At 39.5% G+C, this 23,691-nt stretch overlaps 1 protein-coding gene across 1 annotated transcript in view; it reads right to left on the bottom strand.

The window, feature by feature from the left end:
• Nucleotides 1-3,021: 3,021 nt before the first annotated feature.
• Nucleotides 3,022-23,691, bottom strand: part of CIB4 (calcium and integrin binding family member 4) — a 39,463-nt gene continuing 18,793 nt past the window's right edge. The window contains exons 4-7 of the mRNA XM_034421231.3: nucleotides 8,158-8,299; nucleotides 5,997-6,106; nucleotides 5,570-5,658; nucleotides 3,022-3,213 (exon numbers count right to left, since the gene is read on the bottom strand). Of these exons, the coding sequence (XP_034277122.1) occupies nucleotides 3,192-3,213; nucleotides 5,570-5,658; nucleotides 5,997-6,106; nucleotides 8,158-8,299 (363 nt within the window). The 3' untranslated portion in view covers nucleotides 3,022-3,191. The remainder of the gene's footprint in view (nucleotides 3,214-5,569; nucleotides 5,659-5,996; nucleotides 6,107-8,157; nucleotides 8,300-23,691) is intronic.

The raw sequence follows: 23,691 nt of genomic DNA, 5'->3' as shown, positions 1-23,691 counted from the left end.
ATGCTGGCTTCAATTGCATGCTTATTTTTTTATGTGTAAACAGGGTAAAACTAGTTTACATCTCCTTCCATGACCGAAGGGATGAATTGTTGGCACTCGAAAATACTGAATTAGTCAAGGTTAATAATCTAATATGAATCAATTTGGTGTAGACATCAGCTGGAAACTGGGAGACCTTGAGTTCTAATCTTGTCTTAGCCACATATTAGCTGGGTGATCTCAGGCCAATCATTCTTACTCAGCCCTAGGATGGAGGCAATGGGAAACCACTTCCTAAATCTTGCCAAGGAAACTGCAGGGGTGTGTCCAGGTAGTTGTCAGGAATCAAGATTGACTTGAAGGCCTGCAGGTACATACATACACAAAATCTCAAAAAATGAATTAAGATGGTATTCGGGGTATGCTATCTCTGAACATGAGTTATCATTTTGCTATTGTGCCTATGTTCCAATTAACAGAAAACATCAAGCAGTGTTCCCAGCATTTTAGTACCAAGCCCTAAAATAATCACATTCATTGACAAACATAAAACTCACCATTCTGTATTTCAACTCTTTAAGCAAATCCAGTACACAATGCCATTTCCAGTCAGATATCAGCAAATCCAGAAAGAATCCTAAAGTAACAACAGATCCCATTTGATCCCTGATCAAATAAGCCTTTATATTCCATCTTTTTACATAAAACCATCTTGTCTTTAAACCATTTGAATGATCATTGCTCCCTGTCTTGAATTTCTTCAAACTTCAACAAACTTATTTCATAAGTCCAGCAGGTAGAAATTATTCCAATTGCTCTCTTTAATTGGCATTTTTATTTCCTTCTTAATTTTTACAGCCTTATCCAATATTTTTGAGTACATCAGTGATAAATTCTTGTTCATGTTGTTCATAATTTTGTCAGATCATTTCTTTTCAAACCTTTTTTTTATAATAGCATATTGTGGTATCACAGCTTCTTCTAGGAACAGGGTATTCATTAAAAAAAGCATGCAACATAGCCAGCAATCTTGATTCAAAGTCCTATTTCCATTTCTCAACAACATCTATGAACACTACTATACGTTGTTTATCTTGTTATATAAAAAATAACTTTTCTTTCCCCTGAAAATGCATTTATTCTTTAAATTATATTTATTTATGGCTTAATATTCAAAATCAAATATTCCAACTTTCCCTGAGCCCTTAAACTGTTTAAAACTTTCTATAATCAAAACGTTGATTTGTTTTTTGATGCTTACTTTGAATTTATAAAGTTTATAAAGAGAAAGTTTCATTTTTGTATACTAAGGATTGAAGGCACATGTTCAGTGTTTCCAGCTTTGTTATTTTAAAGGGGTCTAACTTCTTTAAAGCAGGTGATAGACAATATCTGAAGGTGTTTAGCAACGAATGTGCAAACTACCGTATTTTTCGAAGTATAAGACGCTCTGGACTATAAGACGCACCTACCTTTTTTTGGTGAGGAAAACAAGAAAAAGAAATCTGCCTCTGCGTCTGCCTCTGCCTCCCAGCAATTTTGCCTCATTGCAGCAAACAGCAAATAGCCTGCTTTACTTTAATTTTCATTTTCAGCATAGCTTGATTAGCGCAAGAAAAAAAAAATCTGCTCCCAGCGGTTTACCTCCTTGCAGCAAGCAGCAGAGGCCCGCGCAGCAATAGGCAATGGGAATCCCTGCAGCCTGAAACAGCTGAGAGTCAGGAGGCTGATCCAGTAGACAATCAACTTGTGCTAATTAGGCTGTGCTGAAGCTAAAACAGGCTGTTTCTTCTTGCTGCTTGCTGCAAGGAGGTAAATTGCTGGGAGGCAGAGGCCAAAGAGTGGGGGCCAGTGAGTGGGCGGGGCTACATTCGGTGTATAAGACGCACCCAAATTTTCACCCCCTTTTAGGAGGGAAAAAGGTGTGTCTTATACTCCGAAACATATGGTAATGTCCTTTGAAGACTCTGGATGTGATTGGAGCAAGAAAGGTAAATTCTCTCATCTCTTGGTTGTCTCATAATCTGAGACTGCTGCCGTACATTCTTCTTGTAAGAAGCCACTGTCTGGAGAGTTGGGCAGTCTTGTACCCTCTCTTTCTTCAGAGAGGGTCAAAGGAACAAATCCTTTCTTGTTCTTGGTCACAATCATCAGCTTCACAAAATGTGGAAAAGTCTACTTATTCTTCTTCATAAATGAAAGATTTCTTAAAGAGAAAGAGTGACCTTCCTGATGTTTTGGACTCTTATTAAGTTTTGAGCAGAGCGGAGTTTTTTCATTTTGAGTTTCTGAATACAAGTATTTCTTGACTTAGCACTCATGGTTTAGCAACTGTTTGAAGTTATGATGGATCTCCCTACGGTACTTATGATCCTATCCCATGGTCACATGACATTTGTGCCAGGTGTGCAACAACTAGCCCACATTTATGGACATTTGCAACATCATGCAATCGTGACTGCATTTTATGACATTTTTGCCCAAAACTGGCATTTATTTCTGGTTTTCAACAAAACTAATCCATTGCGAACCATTGGTTCTCTTAGTGACTGTGGCATTGGCTTAATGGCGGCAACATCCACTTAGCAACCACTGAAAAAAGATTGTAAAAGTCTGGTTGGTCAGGTAGGTGACCTGTTTTATGACTGTCACAACTTACAACTGTGATGTTGTAACAGGTTCCATTGTGGTCATAATCCATGGACTATCTCTAATTTCTCTGTCCTCTTGGTTATTTCATCTCTGCTTACTTAATTGTGCCTATTTATATTCTAAGTTTAGAGGGCACTTTTTTTAACTGATATGATATTCGCACTGAGAGCTTTTGTGGTTAAGTATTGGTTAGAAAACCTCTAAATAAAGCAGTAATGAATAAAAATATTTCCTTTTTAGTATAGAGGAATTTATTATAGAGAAAATTAAGTGCATTGTATAGCCAAATTCTCCCTCTCTTCTTGTACAAAAAGTGTTTATCGTTGCTATGAAAATGTCATTCTCTATAACTGCACTGGATGGAAAAAAAGACAAACTTAGATAAATGACTTCTTTCTTCCTCTTCTCAGAATCATTGTTTATTTGCATATTATTTGCAAAAATACATGGACTGATTTGCTATCTGATCTTTCATGGCAGTTTTTAGTGTTAACATTTGTTATCTTGTGCACATCCAGTTGCAAGGTCCTGAATCTCTCATGTTGTCACATTCTTGTCTCTCAGAAGTAGATCTTGAAGGATCTGGAAAGAACATTAATTAGTTTTCTGGACTAGGTCTCACTTAACTTTAAATTATTTCTGTCTTCCTTCCTGTCTTTGTTTTTGGACAGCTTACTAAATTCATATATAACCAGATCTACCTTGCATAGCAATGCTGCTTCCTGTTCCCACAATTCTGTTTTTTCTAGGAAATGCCTAAACTTTTTATTCACAATTTGGACTTCAACAAAGCTAACCAAAGTCTAACTAAAGATATTTCCAAGTACATGGTAAATTCTGACACATGACTGCATAATACATTTATGAGTATACTTTGAACAGTTATCCTGTGAATCCTGCCATTAATCCTGCACCAATGGGATGCCAGTTAGCTGACATTTTATCCAGTAAATCATTGAGAAATTGAAGCAATCACCTTCATTTGCTTCAAAATCAGAATAAGTAGCTCATGTTCTCTAAGCATAATAGCAATAGCACTTTAGACTTGTATACTGTTCCATAGTGCTTTACAGCATTCTCTAGTTTACAAATGCCAGCATATTGCCTCCAACAATCTGGGTCTTCATTTTATCGACATCAGAAGGATGGAAGGCTGAGTCAACTTTGAACTGGTCAGGATCGAACTCCTGGCAGTGAATAGAGTTATCTGCAATATTGCATTCTAATCACTGTGCCACCACGGCTCCTACATTCAATACCAAGCAAATGATAAGCTATTAAAACATGCTAGGAGAACCAAAGAAGGGACAGATTCTGAAGCACCTTGTGGGTTTTCAGGAATATAATGGAGTCAAGAGAAGTCCATTTAAGTCTCCAGAAAATAAAGAGATAATAAAGAATATGGTGTCAAGAAAGCAGGTAATCTCAGTCTCCTGCTCCATTTCTGAAAAAGCCCAAGTATAAAAGACCTCTTTGGTTGGGTATGTAATGACAAGTCATTTATCCTAAAGTCACAATTTGGTTGAATTTTTTTGAGCCAATCTGAATTCCCAGGATTCATCACTTAAAAATACCTCAATTCTTGCTGTAGTAGAGTTATGATTTAATCATACACCTATAAATGCATCAATATGCTGATGTGAAGTTATCTTCTGATTGTTTTTAATTATTCTACATAGGAGAAGCCTAGATGAAGCTTCTTCTAATTGTAATAATAATAGTTTTGGGAAGGGGTAGAAAATTTTCTGAGCTTGAAAAATGCTGAGCTTGAATATTCAGAACAATGAAAGTGGGGCATTTAGTAGTCCCACATTTGTTGAAAGTTCCAACATGGACAACACTGGAAACAAGTCTAATGCCTTCATTTTTTATTTTAGGAATATAAAAGGGGTTGTAGTCCATTTTTATATACCATCCAATCTACAGAAAAAAAATGCCAATGGAATCATATTTAAAAAAATAAATTTCTTGCAGTGAACATTGAAAAGTAAGTGTTTTTCCATCTTGCAGCCTGACATTTAGTGTAGTCTCCAGTATTACTTTTTTTTTTCTCATATTCCCTTCCCTATGTTAGAAATCTGTCAAAATTGCCTTGGCCAGGCTTTCTGTAGCATTATAGAAAAAAATAGAATAGAATAGAATAACAGAGTTGGAAGGGACCTTGGAGGTCTTCTAGTCCAACCCCCTGCTTAGACAGGAAACCCTACACCATTTCAGGCAAATGGTTATCCAACATCTTCTTAAAAACTTCCAGTGTTGGAGCATTCACATCTTCTGAAGGCAAGTCGTTCCACTGATTAATTGTTCTAACTGTCAGGAAATTTCTCCTTAGTTCTAAGTTGCTTCTCTCCTTGATTAGTTTCCACCCATTGCTTCTTGTCCTGCCCTCAGGTGCTTTGGAGAATAGGTTGACTCCCTCCTCTTTGTGGCAGCTCCTGAGATATTGGAACACTGCTATCATGTCTCCCCTAGTCCTTCTTTTCATTAAACTAGACATACCCAGTTCCTGCAACCGTTCTTCATATCATAGTCATTATATCTGATATAAAAAGGTAAAAGTAAAGATTCCCCTCGCACATATGTGCTAGTCGTTCCTGACTCTAGGGGGCAGTGCTCATCTCTGTTTCAAAGCTGAAGAGCCAGCGCTGTCTGAAGACGTCCCCGTGGTCATGTGACCGGCATGACTAAACGTCAAAGGTGCACGGAACGTTGTTACCTTCCCACCAAAGGTGACCCCTATTTTTCTACTTGCATTTTTTACATGCTTTCAAACTGCTAGGTTGGCAGAATGTAACCTAGTACAAATTTGGCCGATTTTTTTGTAGGGGAAATTACATAAAACATTATAGAACGAGAGATTTCAGAGCTGGATTTGAATGATGTGAGAACAAAGAAGCTCAACTACATCTGGAGGGGATAGGGTGGGGATTGTTCTTACTGTAGGAAGTCTGGAGACTTTATCATAGCGTGTTCAAATTCTGCTAGAGAGAGCATTCTGTCATTATCCAAGTCAGCTTCCTCCAAAATCTGTTTCAAACACAAAATATGTATTATACAGAAATAATATTTCTGTTGTTTCATATTAGTCAAGGTAATAATTTTATTTTTTGCTGCAAAATGGATTACTTTTTCCAGTCTCATTCTCAAAATATGCTTGGACTACAACTCACAGATGTGTTGGGAAGGCAAGGTAGCCATTGCCTTCCCAACACAGCTGGAAGGTTGAAGACGGCCTTTAGAAGACAGAAGAGCTCTGTCCCTCATGCCCAGGTTCTACTGAAAAGATATTTAAACCATCTAAAACTGTTTTATGCTAAGGCCTCAGTCCCTGAAGTCCCAAGGTGGTAAAGGGAGGAATTACCTACATGGTTCGCCAGAGACACAATTTCTTCCTCACTGAGGTTATTCTTGTTGATTAATCTGCGGATGACATTTTGAAGATCTTCCTCATCAATAAAACCATCATTGTTGAAATCTGGGAAATTAAAATATTGTGAAACGTAGAAATAGGGTGGAACTTGGAAGATTTACAGACTATTACACAGCCCAGAGCCAAATATTTAAGAATTACACAAATAATAATGCTATTTTTACTCATAAAACTGCCACAGAAACTCAGTCCATCCAGCCCAGGAATGTTTATAATGATTAAACCCATAAGTTTTCTGTCTCCATCTGCCTGATTTTTTTGCAGCAGAATATGCCAAGAACTGGCCTTGGAACCAGAGGTGGGTTCTACTTACCTTTACTACCGGTTTGCAATGGGGCCGCTTCGCTCGTGTGTGCTTCTGCGCATGCACAGAAGCTTCCTGATGATGTCAGAGTCGGTGGGCGGAGCCTCCCGCCGGTTTTACTACCGGTTCTATAGAACCAGTCCGAACCCGGGGCAACCCACCACTGCTTGGGACATGTTGTATAAGCAGTCCCAATTCTGACAATCTGATTCCTTTTCTCTTTTTTTCCCATTGACTTCCACACTGAACCTGAACATGGCCTGAAGCTGCTTGTGCATAACCTGTACACAACGTATGGAAAGAGTTTGCAATGGGGAGGCAGCGTCATTACAGGAATCACATATGTCCTGAACCACAATTTAATCATGATTTGATGAGCAAGCCATTCACTAGAATTAATCCACCAAAGGAGTGGTAAGGCTATTTATTTATTCATCAAATTTCCAGGCCACCCAATTCCAAAACAATACTTGGTGGCTTCACAAGGCTAAAAGACTGCAACATTATACATTGAACAAACAGTATTATTTAACAGGTATACATTACAACAATATGAGGGAATAACACGCAACACCATCACCCACAACTAAAAGAAGCTACCCAAAACATCCTGAGCAAGGCTTGGAGGCGGGGAAACATATTTTGTGATGTGTTTCTCTGAGGGGAATGTATTCTAAAAAGTAGAAGCAGTGACAAAGAAGATAATTATTCAACGCTGGGAATACCGAATTACTCTGGATTTAAATCTCGGATTATAGTTATATGCTTTCTGTTTATAAATTGACAATGCAATGGAATATCACTGCAATGGGAAAACTGATTAACATAATTTCATGTCATTTCAAGTTTTAATGAGTAAATTGAAAATTCAGCTGAATTTATTTTTTGTATGTTATGTGAGTTGCTTTTTAATTTCTCTTTTCCCTTCCTTTTTTCATTTTTTAAAGTAAAAACCAAACTAGCCATATTATGGCTTGAACCCAACAACTGTTTCTGCTCGGGCCATGTCTGCAGTTGTTTCTATCCCCTCTTTGAAAAATAAAATGGTTCCAATCTCACCTGGGCTTCCAATTCCTGATCTCATCCTCAAAGTGCCTCCAGACCTGAGGAGGTTTGCTTTTTCTTACACTGAAACTGTTATGAGGATATTTGTTGTGGTCCGCCAGCAGCAGCTGGCAGGGGAGTCGGACAGTGAGGAGGCTGAGGAAGAACATGGGCCAGTCCTGGAGGCTGGGGAAGGCCCGGATGAGGGCTCTGTGTCAGAGGCAGAGATGGGGCCAGGGCCATCGGGGAGTGATGTGCGGACTCCGGAGCCTCCAGAGATGACAGCAGAGAGACAGAGGAACAGGAGGAGCCTGTTCCTAGTTCACTCATGAGAAGAGCTTCCAGAAGGCAAGAGTAGCTGAGGCAAAAAGGACGACTCGGGAGTAGGGGCAAGAGATGATAGGCCCCTTCCACAAGGCTTAAAAGACCAGCAACGGCTCTTGGGCTCTTTGTTGGAAAACAACGTTGATAGCTTTGTTTCTTGTCTTGTTGCATTTATTTCTTGTCAGAGTCTTCTGCTTCTGAACTTCTGCCAAGACAAGCCTTTGGCAGGTTGCCTAATTAGACCAAGGTTAGTGATAAGGCTGAAGAATTGTGTTATGAAGAATTTGTTTTAAATTAGTTTGGACTATGCTGAAAATGAGTTAATTCTCAGCTGTTCTATTAAAGTCTGTTTTCGAACTGATTGCGTCTGATAATACCTACTTGGGCCTGGGTCACAACAATATTACAATGGGAAATGACATACCATAAATCCGAAAAGCGTATTCAACCTTAAGGGTGGGACATGCTAGGTAACTGAAGACAGATGCCATCCCAAGGATGTCCTCAAATGTAAAATAGCCATCTGTGGAGAAGACCTTGCAGATCCTGTCCCTGAATGGATTCATCTGGGTGAAAACAGAAGAATTTGACTACAATTAGTCACATTATTCTTAGTGGAGCCTTTCTAGCCTACATATGGGCAACTATATAAATTTGAATTAATAATAACAATTGTATTATTACAAATATATATATATATATATATATATATATATATATATATATATAGTATATATCATGTGGCTTGATCGAATCTTTCTTTGATACTATATTCTATGTAAAACCATAAACAGACTGCACTGAAATACTTTTATGCTTGAATATCCTCATACACAAGAAGAATATTCCTTTAAATTGAAATAAAGATTTGTGAGGGGCCCCCCTCACATTTCCTGTCTTCCTATTTCAAGCCATCTGCAGTTTTTCTTGTTCACCACTAGGTGGCAGTAGATCATTAGTTCAAAAAAAAGACTTGTCCATTCTATCTGCACCTGCCTCTTTGCTCTAAGTAGCAGAATAGAAGAAATATCTACAATTCCACTATCTCTAATAAACCTCTGGAAGATGCAACCACACACGATGGCTGGCTTATATGTACATGTAAAATGCTAAACCTATGTTACTAAAACCGCATTCATGTAACATGTTGTGCTCTGCCAACCATATTAGAGCTTAACCATGGCTCTTACAACTTGCTAAAACACTAACTGAATCCCATTTTAGCCTAATCTAGGACCAGAGGTGGGCTTCACATAATTTAACAACCGGTTCACCCCAGCAATGAAAATGTAAGTGTGCGTGAGCGCACGCTGGCTTCGCTCTCTCTTACGCCTTCCGCACATGTACACAGCCTTCTGTGCATATGCTTTGCTTGTGTGTGCGGTTGCATGCATGCATGCAGCTTAAAAAATGCAGCTAAATAGGACAGCATAATGGCGGTGTGTCTGTGTCCACCTGCAGGTCACAACTACCGGTTCTTCCGACCCAATCCGAACCGGCTGAATCCCACCCCTGTCTAGGACATTGTATGACATCCCCCCACCCCCACTATATAATATCCTCCACCATTATCTCCTCTACCATTAGATGACAGCTTTGAAAATCATCCAAGGTGTCCAGCAAACATACAACGATGATATAGTTTCAACTATTCCCAGTGTCAGCTGAGAACGTTGCAGCAAGTGAGAGATCCAAGAGAATCTATTTTATTATTTTATTATTTATTTTTATTATTCATATTTCTATGTCGCCCACTCTCCGAGAACTCTGGGCGCCTTACACCAAAGACAGTATATTAAATAGCATATTGCCCCCTAACAATCTGGGTTCTCATTTTACCCACCTCGGAAGGATGGAAGGCTGAGTCAACCTTGAGCTGGTGAGATTTGATCCGCTGATCTGCTGAACTAGCAGTCAGCTGAAGTAGCTGCAGTACCGCACTCTAACCACTGCACCACCTCGGCTCTTCTAATTTTTTTTTTTTTAATTTGATTTATATGCCGCCCTTCTCCAGAGACTCAGGGAGGCTTACAATGTGCTCAGCAATAGCCTTCATCAACTATAAGGGAAAATGTAGGAATGATTCCATGGTGAGAAAATCTGAAGGAAAAGAAAGTTCAGAAGGATTGAAAAATTCTGAAAAATTAGATAATTAAGGCCCCAAGACAGACAATGTTACGACCCAGAGTTGGTGCGCAAGCAACTCGTGGTAGGTGGAAGCTTGACAACTTTTATTCAAACCCCCCCCCCCCCCACAATCCAGCAATTCCCAGTCCATTCTCCAAGGTCTCTGCCCCCCAGGTTACGGTCCAAGAGGAAGGCTCGAACACACACGCCCGCACACACGCTTCATGCAACTTCCTAACAGTGAAAGTCAGGAGCAGCACCACTCCGGAGGCAAGACAGGCTCTCAAATTTGGCAAAGTTCATGACGAATGTCAAAGCAAAGGAACAAACCTCAGTCCACACTAGCAAGGATTCGGGAGCAAATTCTTCTTGGAGCACTGGAGCGTGTTGCTGTGAAATACACTTTGTTGTGGCCCGTCAGCGGCCTGTGCAGATTGTAGCTGATTCCGACAACGAGGAGGCTGGTGTGGTGCTCGAGTCGGACAGTGAGGAGGCTGGAGAAGATGTGGTGCCAGAGGCAAGGATTCAGCCAGGGCCTTCAAAACCTCCAGAAGGTCCTTTAAGTGAAGAGGACGAAGAGGAGGAGCCTCTTCTCAATGCACGGGCGCGCAGAGCTGCCAAAAGGCAGGAGTGGATCCTCAGGAGGAGGTCTCTTCGAGAGTAAAGCTTGGGGCTAATTGGCCACTCCCTTAGCCTATTTAAGGAGGAACGCTGCTTGCAGCAAGCTTTAGTTCAAACAACTTTAGTTCAATCTCCTTTGCGTCTGGATTCTCTGCAAAATTGTTTCTGGGCTTTCTGCCAACTCTAGTAAGACTATGATTACCTTATCTTAGAATTCTGGTAGGCTGTTAAGACAGTTTATTAACAGCCTTTGGTTGATAAAGACTAAGTTATTTGAGTAAAATAAGCTTTGTATAGAGTTTGTGTGTGCTGCGTTCTTTGGGGTCCGTAGCTGGGGCAGAACACACTTGTTCCTGACAAAAAAACTCCTCTCCACAGCATCTCCTTAAATGCTACTCTCCAGGTGATTCTCGGGAGGAGAGGAGTACCCTCCTCCCAAGTAGTCAGGTTGTCCTGTGCTGAGTCTGCCTCCTCTCCATTCTCCATACTTGGGTAGGGGAAGCATTTGCTTGTCTCTGGAGCTCTGCCCAGGAACTCTGAACCTCTGCTCTGCTGCCTGCCCTCCCCCCTTCCTTGGTCTGTCTGCACCCTCTTTTCCTCCCTGCTTACTCTTCTGAGGTCCGAGGGACCTGGGACTGCCTTGTCCTCATCCCCAGGTTGTTTCTCAGGGGCCATAGGGACTGCCCCCACTGTTGGCCCAGGCTCCATCTCCTCCTCCTCCTCCTCGGATCTGATGGGGCCATGACAGACAATATTAAACAGAAATAAAAATGGGAGACAGCTGATGATACTGGTATGGCTGCATAGAGAATCCTCTGACAAATTACGAAACAAAAAATTAAGTTTAAAAAAATGAAAAGTGGGCCACATAACAAAAAATAGAAGATCTCAGAACCATTAATTGTAATCTTAATGAGCACTTTTATGTACATGGGAAGTGCCAAAAAGATTGGTGATGTGCTAACATTATTTTTTTTTTAACAAAGTGCAGTTAAATGTCAAGAAATGTAGATTGTGCACTGAGGTAGCTCAGTTGCAGTAGTTGTAAGAAAGATCTGGATACGTCTATGGAGAGTCTCATGGTCATGGTTGTCCCAAAGATGCTTTTTCAAGAGGAAACTGGACTTTCTGGTTTTTCTTTGGAGACGTTTTGCTTCTCATCCAAGAAGCTTCTTTGGCTCTGACTGGATGGGGGTGGGGGGATGAAAGGATTTATACTCCTTGCAGACAGCTGGTCATTTGCATCCTTTTAGCAAGTTGTTAAGGCTACCTGGAGGTTTATCTTGTCATCAGGGTCAGCGGAGTGGTAGAAATGGGTGTGGAGCCTTCTTGGAACTGTTGAAAGGACTGTGTTGTAGACTGGAGAATGCCGTATCCCTCTCCCTTTGGGTCTGGATATCTATGTATAGAATAGGATCTATGTATAGGATCTGGATATCTATGTCAACCACTGATTAAGCATGTGTTAGTTACATACTGCACCTACCAAAAGAGAGGTAATGCAGTCCAGATCTACATCAACAGAGGTATAATTGTTCTGCTCAGCACAGTACTGGTAAGACTGCTTTTAGAATGCTGTATCCAGGTTTATTGCCACACTATAAAAAGGATGCCAAGGAATTGGAAAGATTACAAAGAAGAGCAACAAATATGTTGATGAGTTTGGATACTAAATCTATGAAAAATGACTAAAAGAATTTAGTATATTTCACCTAAATAAGTCTAAGGGAAAACAAAATAGTACTCTTCTAATACTTATTATTTTTTATTTTTTTATTTATTTGATTTATATGCCGCCCTTCTCCGGAGACTCAGGGCGGCTTACAATGCGTTAAGCAATAGCCTTCATACTTTTGTATATTTATACAAAGTCAGCTTATTGCCCCCACAAACTGGGTCCTCATTTAACCTACCTTAGAAAGGATGGAAGGCTGAGTCAACCTTGAGCCTGGTAAGATTCGAACCTGCAGAAATTGCAGGCAGCTGTGTTAATTACAGGGTGTATTAAACCACTGTACTACCAAGGCTCCTTGAAGGACTGTCACAGAGAGCATGGATTTATTTTCCGTAGTGCATGGTTCATTAGGATAGGAAAAGAGCAATGGGTTTAAAATTTACAAAGAGATCCAAACTCAAAACAAAAACATTGTTGACACTGTTCATGAGAGCTATTAAGTCATGGAATAATCTATCTCCTAGAATTGTGGGTGCTTCGTCACTAGAGATTTTCAAAGAAAGATTGGACAGCCATTTTTCTGGGATGCCTGAGGATTTTTGTCCAGACATAAGTTTGGAATGGAAGATCTCTGGGGACTCTTTTAATCCTATGCCAAAAGTAGTGGTTGAAATTTGCACATCACACTAATCCAGGGGTCAGCAACCTGTGGCTCTGGAGCCACATGTGGCACTTTCACCCCTCTACTGTGGCCCCCTGTCGCCAGTCAGCTCCACAATTGATAGGGCTTTCAGTTAGGATAGGTAGAGGAAAAAGGACGCCGCGCTAGGAGGAGACTCTATAGTGGGGGAACTAGACTTCCGATTGGCAGAGGAAAAAGGATGCCGCACTGGAGGAGACACTATGGTGGGGGGAACCAGACTTCCGGTGGGCTCCAGAATTGAATGGGGGGCTTCTGGTTAGGGCCTTTGTGGCTCTTTGAGTGTTTAAGGTTGCCGATCCCTGCACTAATCCCTAATGCTTGTTTGTTGTGTGTTTGTTTGTTTTTATCTTAGTTCAGTGTGTGGTCTGAGCCAGTTATGGTCTATTCAACAAATCATGAATAAACCATGAGATAGTGCAATAACTCACTTGTCTGAAAACAAAATGTTCAAATATGTGATTGATTATTGGCTATAGTGAATTTAGCCGTGGTGGCGCAGTGGTTAGAATGCAGTACTGCAGGCTACTTTTGCTGCCTGCCGGCTGCCTGCAATTTTGCAGATCGAATCTCACCAGGCTCAAGGTTGATTCAGCCTTCCATCCTTCCGAGGTGGGTAAAATGAGGACCCAAAATTATTGGGGGCAATATGCTAACTCTCTAAACCACTTAGGGAGGGCTGTAAAGCACTGTAAAGCTGTATATGATTCTTGAGGAACGTATCTTTTCTTTATGTACACTGAGAGCGTATGAACCAAGACAAATTCCTTGTGTGTCCAATAACACTTGGCCAATAAAGAACTCTATTCTATTCTATTCTATTCTATTCTATTCTATTCTATTCTATTCTATTCTATTCTAGTCTAGTCTAGTCTAGTCTAGTCTAGTCTAGTCTAGTCTAGTCTAGTCTAGTCTAGTCTAGTCTAGTCTAGTCTAGTCTAGTCTAGTCTAGTCTAGTCTAGTCCAGTCCAGTCTAGTCCAGTCCAGTGCAGTCCACTGGTGGGTTTCAAAAATGTTTACTACTGGTTCTGTGGGTGTAGCTTGATGGGCATGGCATGGCTTGGTGGGCATGGCAGGGAAAGGATACTATAAAATCTCCATTCCCTCCCCAATCCAGGGGGTTACTACAAAATCCCCATTTCCTCCCGATCAGCTGGGACTTGGGAGGCAGAGAATAGATGGGGGCGGGGCCAGTCAGAATTTTTACTACCGGTTCTCCAAACTACTCAAAATTTCCGCTACCGGTTCTCCAGAACTGGTCAGAACCTGCTGAAACCCACCTCTGGTCTAGTCTATATAAGTGCTATTGCTATACTATTAAAATGAAAGATTTTATAAAAAGCCATGAAGCAGAGAGACTATTTTACAGGTGGATAAAACTTCCAGGTTCAGGGGTCCTGATGAGATCTCACTGTTAGGAAGCCATAGTAGAAGAGGTCCGAAGCATCTAGCTGGTTATTTTGGAAATTTGAAATGATCTAGCAGAGATCTTGTTATGTCCATCCATTTGTTAATGTGCATATGCCCACAAATACCCACACCTTTCTTTCTACAGTGCTTTGTGGCTTAGTTTCTCTACTAAATGTACAAAGAAACCTTTCAATCGTTACATTGTTTTACTCATATGTCTAATTATACAGCTCGGCAAAACAAGTTCTTGTTGGGTTCCTTCTGTTTTAAGATTAAGATTCAGAGACAACCCTGGTTGAAGGGTTTGTAATTGGAGGCAGATATTTCTAGCCTTCTCTCTAAAATAGATTCTGTCTCACTCTTGGCCAGGAACACTAATGAAAAACAAATCAGAAAAGAGAGAGAAAGAAAAGAAATCTTCATTCTCTATTGTTCCTTGTGAAAGGAAAATAAGTGCTTTCTGAAATAGTCTTGAAGATGCGTACCGTGTATATTGCTTTCTCTGAAAACTATTATTGTGCCCCAAATAAGGGAGTTTTTTTCCCCCCTAAAGTTTTTATGGAAACAAAGAGACTTAAGCTTCAATGGGAATCTGAGGTCATCCAGATCCTGTTAAAATCAGCCTGCAACTGATGCTATGGATCTCATAGGCTGCTTCCCACAAATGTCTTTTTGCCCCACATCAAGACAAAACTGGGCTTCAAACACACTGTTAGACATTATGTTGCATTTTAAAACACTATTAGAAAGCCATGGGTGGTAAAGCTTTCATGATTGTGTAACAGCCATTTCTGAATTATCTTTGAAGGAAAACTTTATTCTCTTTCAAGGGATGTTTTGCAAGAAACTTGAAGAAAGGACTATGTGCTTATAATTTTGTGTTTGTGGCTTAGCTACATGAGTATGATTTATGGTGCTCATATTCTGATAACATTTGAAACTGTATGATCCTCATTGCATGGCATGATTTGAAACTTCTTAGTATGCTGTGATTTTCCTTTTGTGAGAGGAAAATAGAATGGGATGAATATATAACAACTGGAGAACAAGATTTCAAAAGTACTGAAAAACGGTTTTTAGTTTAAACTTTGTTGTTTGGATTGTTTGGGAGAGAGAGAGCTGGGGGGAGGGAGGGAGGGAGGGAGAGAGAGAGAGAGAGAGAGGGAGAGAGAGAGAGGGAGGTGGGGGGAGGATGACTAGATTGAGTTTACTATGGGGCCTACACAGCAGACATAACCACTGTAACATTAGTCTATCAACTAAATATCCTCAACACCACAGAATTTGTTGCAAATATAAAAATGAGAGTTATTCTGAACTTAAAGTAAATGGGAATATAAATACTGTACAAAGAATGAAATTATACCTTTCTATCTACCTACTCATCATCCATCCATCCATCCATCCATCCCTCTGCCCATCCATGTCTCTAGCTGGTTTGCTCACATCTCCGTCTACATCTTTGTATATTTGTATATATGTGCATGCAGGTATATATGCATATATAACCATTGTTACAATCTGTTATCAACTATTTAATTGGATAGATAAGATTTAGATAGTCCATAATTAAAAACTATGGTCTGCACACAAAGAGGTGCAATGCATTAGCTTCCCTGAAGATGGCGGAGGTCCATCACCGAAGAGTTTTCCTCAGCCTGTACATCAAATCTTTAGAAAACAGAATTCAAAGCAGTTAAAGAATCTAGATATGGCCCAGTTCAAGGCCCAGTCTCCCCCTCACGATTTTCCATTTACTGAACACTTCCCCCCCTCCCACAGCTGTTATTTAAAATGAAGGGAGGGAGGAAGAAAGCAAATCCAGAGTACATTATGTCTCTGTCTGCATAAATGGAAAAAAGTTTGTCTTTTGAGTAGTTTGTAAGCTGATACTGGATGCTGGCCAACATCCAGAAAACATCAAGTTAGAGCCACATAGACGGCACGGTAGTCCGTTGTTTTCTTTCCCAATACCCCCCTCCCTAAAAAACACTCTTCAGAGACTGGGGTAATAGACTACAGGAAAAGAAAAGATCCATTTCATGTTAAAACCTAAATTTAATGACACTTACTGGATCATGGCCAGGAACCTTCATATATCACCATCCAAAGAACAGGGATCAGCAACTCAGTATCTAGCCAAGCCAATTGGCACCTGGCCCTGTCCACAAGCAATAAAACTTTTATTTTAGTAGCTATTCCTCCCATTTAAGTGCACATACAAATATCGTCCAAGATTTTTTTTTTTTTGTCTCAACTGCAATGGGGGTGGGGGGACAGACAAATTGCTTGTGGATTTTGCCTTGCATTATTTTATTTAAGTTAGGAAAGCAGCACACTTGGCCCCTGTTTCATGCTAAGGGGATGAACTCTGTCTAGCATTTGTTGGAAAGTATTGCTGAAAGCTCAGTTGAGAGGCATGTGAGGCTTTAAGGCCCTGATTCTTCAGAGCAGGGGTCTCCAAACTTGGCAACTTTAAGCCTGGCAGACTTCAACTTTGCTGGCTGGGGAATTCTAGGAGTTGAAGTCTGCCAGGCTTAAAGTTGCCAAGGTTGGAGACCCCTGCTTCAGAGGGATCCAATGGATCAGAAGATAGCAATAGCAATTAGACTTATATCCTGGTTCACAGTGCTTTACAGCTCTCTCTAATATACTCTACCATTCGTATATGTCACCAGAAAAATTGTCCTGAATGTAAATTGCAAATTTATGTTGCAAATGTGAACATCAAGAAGGAACATTTTTTATCATGTTTGGTGCTTATTTAAAAAGGCTAGGAAATTTTGGATTCAAATGCACACATCTAGCTCTAGACTGCTGACTTAGATTCAGCAGTCCATCTGCATTTAAAAGACAAGGACCACTTTTTGGAAGACAGCAAGGTCTACATTTTGGACAGAGGGAACCACTGGTTTGAAAGAGGGATCAAAGAGGCCATCTGGGTCAAAACTGAGCAGCCCTCACTCAACAGAGGGGGGGGGATATGACATCACCTATCTCCAGTCTACAACACAGTCCATTCAGCAATGCCAAGAAGCCTCCACACCCATTTGCACCATTCAGGTGATCCTGAGGACACAGATAAACCACCAGCTGGCCTCAATGACTCACTAAAAGAATTTGCAAGGAGTATAAATCCTTCCATTCCCCACCATCGTCAGAGATGAAGAAGCTTCTTGGATGAGAAGTGAAATGTTTTCAGAGAAAAACCAGAAAGTCCAGTTGCCTCTTGAAAAAGCATCTTTGGGGTTGATTCAGGAGATTTTAAAGATTAATAAGAAATTGAAACCAGAGGGTTTTTGGAGGGGATAGTGGGATAAACAGTTGGGGGAATATCACGGAACTTCATTTTCGTATATTGTAACTGCAGTATGCATAAAGATGGAAAGACTCAACATTACCCACAATGGAAAAATATTGGTGAAAATCATGGAACTTGCTGAGATAACTAAATTGATTTCTTTGATTAGAGAAAAGACAACATCTATGTTTATTGTTGACTGGAAACCCCTAATAGACGTTTTGCATTAAATAAAAAACAATTAACTTCTGATTTATGGCTTTGATCATTAGACAAGATAGATAATACAAAGAAGAGAGATATGCTGTAACAGGATAAGAGGTAAATTTATAATTGTATTTGTAATTGCTGTAAAGAAGTTGTTTTTATCTTCTTTCTTTTCTCTTTTTTACTTCTTCCCCTTTCTTGCATCTTTAGCTTTAGCTTTTCTTTTTCTTAATCTATATTGTTATATTAGTTTTTAATTTTCCTTTTTGAAAAATCTTCAATAAAAATTAAAGAATCATATCATACAGTTCGAAGGGGACATTTAAGATATTGAACTGCATCCTCTTTTTTTATATAAAGGATTCCATTCATAATTGATGTCTATTGTCCACTTGAACCTATCCAGTGAAAAGAAGCCCAACATTTTACTCAGTAATTATGGCTTCACTGTCATATTGCTATTATTCTTAGGATTTTTTCTCTAACATTCAACTGTAATCTGCTTTCCTATAACTTACTTTCTATTATTCTATGTCCATAAATGACTGATTACAACTTTTCATCTTCTTTTACATGACTTTATTTCAGGTGTTTGGAGAGCATTACCATAGACTAATATTAAAGGTACACATAAACACATCAATGCAAATACATCGTGAAAATCTTTTACTTATTTTGAATTAAATCAAGCAATACACGCATCTCATGAAAAAGAATAGCTTCCCTATTCTGATAGCCATAAAATGCAAAGGATCTGCAAGCTCTTGTGATAAAAATTAAGAAGCACAATGAAAAAAAAATGGGTTGAAATTAAATATAAAGAAGACCAAACTAATGACAACAGGTAGAATAATCAGCCTTAGAACTGATACTGAAGTGGGGGATAGCTTTTGCCTTTTAGAATCAACCATCAACAGTAAAAGGATAAACAGTCAAGCAATAATAAATCACAGACTAGCACTTGGTAGAGCAACCATGAAGGCCTTGTAAAAGATATTCAAGTGTTGCTATGTGTTTATACCTACAACAATCAGAATCATGCAAGTTATGGTATTCCTTGAGACATTTCAGAGTTGGACTCTGAAGAGGTAGGACAGGAATAGTAATGATGCCTTTGAACTTTAGTGTTTGAGAGGACTCCTGGGAATACTGTGGACAGCCAAGAAAGCAAACCAATGGATCATCTATCAGCTCAGAGTTTTCCCATGAGCACAAAGACCAAACTCAAATTATCCTACTTTAGACAAATTATATGAACACCTAACTCTTTTAGGAAGGGGTTAATCCTGGCAAAAGTGGAAGGAAAGAGAAGAAGAAGACAGCCAGCAGCAGTGTAAATAGATTCAAATATAATGGGTAAGGCATCCTGTCTGTTTATCCATCGATTATCAAGAGTCAAATCCATCCGGAATGTGCTCAAATACTGCAGGATGGTCAGCCTCAAAAACCTTTAGTACCTGCTTTGCCTTGGATACTATACATGTTGACTTGAGGTGATGAGGGGATAGATGGGGAACTCATTAAATTTGCAGACGACATCAAGCTGTCAGGAATAGCCAACACTCCAGAAGACAGGCTTAAGATTCAGAAAGATTTTGACAGACTTGAACATTGAGCAGATCTATCTAAGAGTAAAGTCCAACTTGAAAGTACTATTAGGCGCTATCTAACAAAATGAAATTCAATGGTGAAAAAAATAAGGTTCTACATTTAAGCAAGAAAAACCAAATGTGCAGGTACAGTATAGGTGGTACCTCGCTCAATAGTAGTAACTGTGAGAGGGATCCTGAAGTCCTAGTGGACAATCACTGAAATATGAGCCCGCAGTGTGCTGCAGCTGCCAAAAAAGCCAACACAGTTCTAGGTTGCATAAACAGAGGGATAGAATCAAGATCACATGAACTGTTAATACCACTTTATAATGTTTTGGTAAGGCCACACTTGGAATACTGCATCCAGGTTTGGTCGCCACAACATAAAAAAGATGTTGAGACTCTAGAAAGAGTGCAGAGAAGAGCAACAAAGCTGATTAGGGGACTGGAGGCTAAAACATATAAAGAACGGTTGCTGGAATTGGGTATGTCTAGTTGGATGAAAAGAAGGACTAGGGGTGACATGATAGCAGTGTTCCAATATCTCAGGGGCTGCCACAAAGAAGAGGGAGTCAAGCTATTCTCCAAAGCACCTGAGGGCAGGACAAGAAGCGATGGGTGGAAACTAATCAAGGAGAGAAGAAACCTAGAACTAAGGATAAATTTCCTGATAGTTACAACAATTAACCAGTGGAACAACTTGCCTCCAGAAGTTGTGAATTCTCCAACACTGGAAGTTTTTAAGAAGAGATTGGACAACCATTTGTCTGAAATGGTTTAGGGTTTCCTGCCTGAGCAGGGGGCTGGACTAGAAGACCTCCAAGGTCCCTTCCAACTCTGTTATTCTATTCTTAGATGACTTGGTGGCATAGCATCACAGGATCCTGGGCCTACTTTATTCTATCCCACAATTAGTTATTCATCAGATCTGATTTGATGCCATCCCTCTAGACAATATTCAGCATAAAATAGCAGCAAGAGTTTTGGAGCAGCATTTTTTAATTCTTTGACTCCAAACTTGCTTTGTTAAGTGAGTTTTGATTGACATAAAGTTCTTAACAATCCTTGCAGTGAAACACAAGTACAGAATCTTTTGACCAATCTGATCGTTTACATTCTACTGGAACATTACAGGAAATTCTTCATTTTAATTCAGAGTCAAGGTCTTAGGTCTTAGCAATTAGTCAACTTCAGAGCAAGAGAGTTTAGATGGGAATGGTGACAACAGCAGAATCTTCTACTGTTTGTAAAGTACTAGGAAAAAGGGAGGGTTGGAAAGAAAGAACATTGTTTCCCATTGAAACCTTTTTATTCTTAGGGCAGTTTTAAGAATTACATTTTTAAAAGGATAAATAATTCCTATTCCTAATTCAATTGTTCCCAAGTTAAGCTTGAGACTTCTGAGTTTTGATATTCAGAGGTTGCAGGCCCTGAGTCCAATCTCAGCAAAAATTGACATACTCGCCTCAAGGGTATGAAAGTTCAGCAGATCATTGTGTAAATACAGGATTCAGGGAGTTCATGGAAAGAAGACGGGACACAAGATTCCAAGCCAGAGGATTGCCCGAGTTATCAGTCATTCACAAAATTGGCAGAACTCTGCTTGTTTGTTTGTTTGATTGTTTGTTTGCCTCAGTTCGCACTGTCCTGGATAATTTGCTGTGCTAGGATTGGGTAAAATTAAAAGCCAGGAACAAATCTGTAATCCATTTTATTTCTCTTGCATAGTAAGTTGATCAGTGTGCCTTGAATGGATGGATACTATCTAGCCTAGGAAGCAGGACTCATATTCTCAATAACAGAACCTTCAGCACTTTGGATAGTTCCTTGAGGAGACAGATGTTGCTTTAACACCAGCCATAATCCAAATAATTACATTCAAGTATATGCTTACTGTATTAACCTGTTTTCACTCAATACGTTTAATTAAAAACAAATGAAATGAGTTTAGTTTTCACATGTTAAACTAACAAAAATAGAACAACAAAATTAGAAGATTACAGAATTGTAACCACTAGATCATTCATTGCTTGGTTAAGCATATTAAGCATTAAGCATAAGGTCACTGCTGATGACCTTCTACCACTGCACCATAGAGAGTATTTTAACTTACTGCACCTGTGTATGTTTTGCCAATTGCACAGTGGCAGATAGGAAAGCACTTGAGAGGGTTAACGTCATTGCCCAGAGGATCATTGGTTGCCCTCTCCCCTCTTTGGAAGAGCTTTATAGCTCCCGCTGCCTTAAGAAAATTCAAAACATTCTTAAAGATCCATCTCATCCTGGGCACCCTTTTTTTGAACTATTACCATCTGGCAGATGGTGCAGGAAAATAAAACCAAGGACAAATAGGCTGAAAAACAGCTTCTATCCCAGGGCAGTAACTATATTGAATTCTATTGTATAGTGCAATATTAATGCAATATCAGGGGGGTTTAATTCACTGGTATAGAATGTGAAGGATGTGTGTTTGTGTTTTATTTTTATAGTTATGAACACTGAAGATGGCATTTAGTTTCGTTATACGAAGTGCATGACAATAAAGTAAACTAACTAAACCAACTAATATTATATTTCTAATTAGATGCACTGACCCCTGACCTATGACAAAAATTGTTAGTAATTTAAGTGGGCAGAGGCCTGGTTAGAGTTTTACTTTATTTATTAGTGGGTAGCCTGTTTCCTCAGTGAAGGTGTTTGGGGAGCTCATTGTTTGTCATTGTTTGACTGAGCAGCCACATGAGCCACAATTGAGTGTTATTCACTTGTCAAGATGATTTATATAAGGGGTGTCATGTCATCACAGTGGCATCACGGGACGTATCGGGACTATTTTCCCCTTTGCTAAACTGGGCATTGGCATGGCCAGCGCATGTTGCATCCGGCCTGCGGGCCGGGAGTTTGACAGCCCTGGTTTATATAGAGTGCACCCTCAAATAAATTTTGTACAGGCGTGGGGAATTCAAGAGTCAGCTTCCTACTGATCCATATCTCATTACTGTAATTCCCCTTAACTTGAGAGTCATTTCTTAAAGATCTGAAAACTGAATCATATGTCAGCTTGACATATGGCCTCTGGTAACTATTCTGAAATCATCAGAAGGCAAAACAATTTTATTTCAGAACCCCGGAGACCTGTTTGAAATACTATTTTTGGCTACTTCCTTTAATTCTGGGCTAATATTTTAAGGTAACATTTTAAAGCCAAACGCCACTCATCTATTTGTGTGTCGACATGGCTCATGAATGTCAAGAGGCAATTCTGAAGATATCCCTGTTCTGCAAGACAGGGTAATTAGAGAAGAATCTGTACAAAAGCGAGGAAGATGCTTTGTAATATATTCTTCAAGAAAACTGTAGTCTCTGTATTTTAATAAAGTTATTAATTTGTTCAGTTTTCACGAGATAAATACTACTTTAATTTTCCCCAATTAATTGAATGACTCCTTTTTTTTTTTTTTGTCATTAAAAGGAGATTCCTTTAGACCTCCTATTTCCAAGTCCTGCATTTGCTGATTTGTTTTAAAGAAAAATCAGGTCTGCAATGGTTTGGTCATTGTTAAAAAACAGTTCTGTCTGTGAGAAAATTATGTTGTACCAGGATACTGAAGATGATTAATTTCATTCTACAAAAACTGCCTTGTAAAGAACTCTGAGCATGATCTCAGGGGGGATATTCAATATAACTCCATTTGGTAATGTACAACCTTGTCAAGAAACCTAGATTGCGTTACCAGAAATGTTAGTGTGTTTGATCAGATGTACAGGTCTCCTGGGGGTTATTTAACAACTGCTAAATTTTATCCCTCTCATTATCGCCTTCGTCACCTTAATGTTTATGACAATTTCCAATAGTATGTAGTGAAAACTAATTTGTTGATCGAAAGGTCAGCAGTTCAGCAGTTCAAATCCCTAGTGCCGGGTAACAGGGTGAGCTCCCATTACTTGACCCAACTTCTGCCAAACTAGCAATTCGACAGCATATAAAAAATGCAAGTAGAAAAATAGGGACCACCTTTGGTGGGAAGGTAACAGCGTTCCGTGTGTCTTTGACATTTAGTCATGCCAGCCACATGACCACGGAGACATCTTCAGATAGTGCTGGCTCTTCAGCTTTGAAACGGAGATGAGCACCGCCCCCTAGAGTCGAGAACAACTAATAATAATAATAATAATAATAATAATAATAATAATAATAATTTTATTTATATACCGCCCTAACCCGAAGGACTCGGGGCGGTGTACAGCCAATTAAAAACATAAATATACAATATCGTAGTTAAAATTAATTAAAATCATTAAATAGTTTTGGCCGAATTTTAAAA

This window comes from Pantherophis guttatus, chromosome 1, assembly GCF_059756535.1.
Source record: "Pantherophis guttatus breed Tessera chromosome 1, ASM5975653v1, whole genome shotgun sequence".
Lineage (NCBI taxonomy): Eukaryota > Metazoa > Chordata > Lepidosauria > Squamata > Colubridae > Pantherophis > Pantherophis guttatus.
This window is presented reverse-complemented; position numbering and strand designations above follow the sequence as displayed.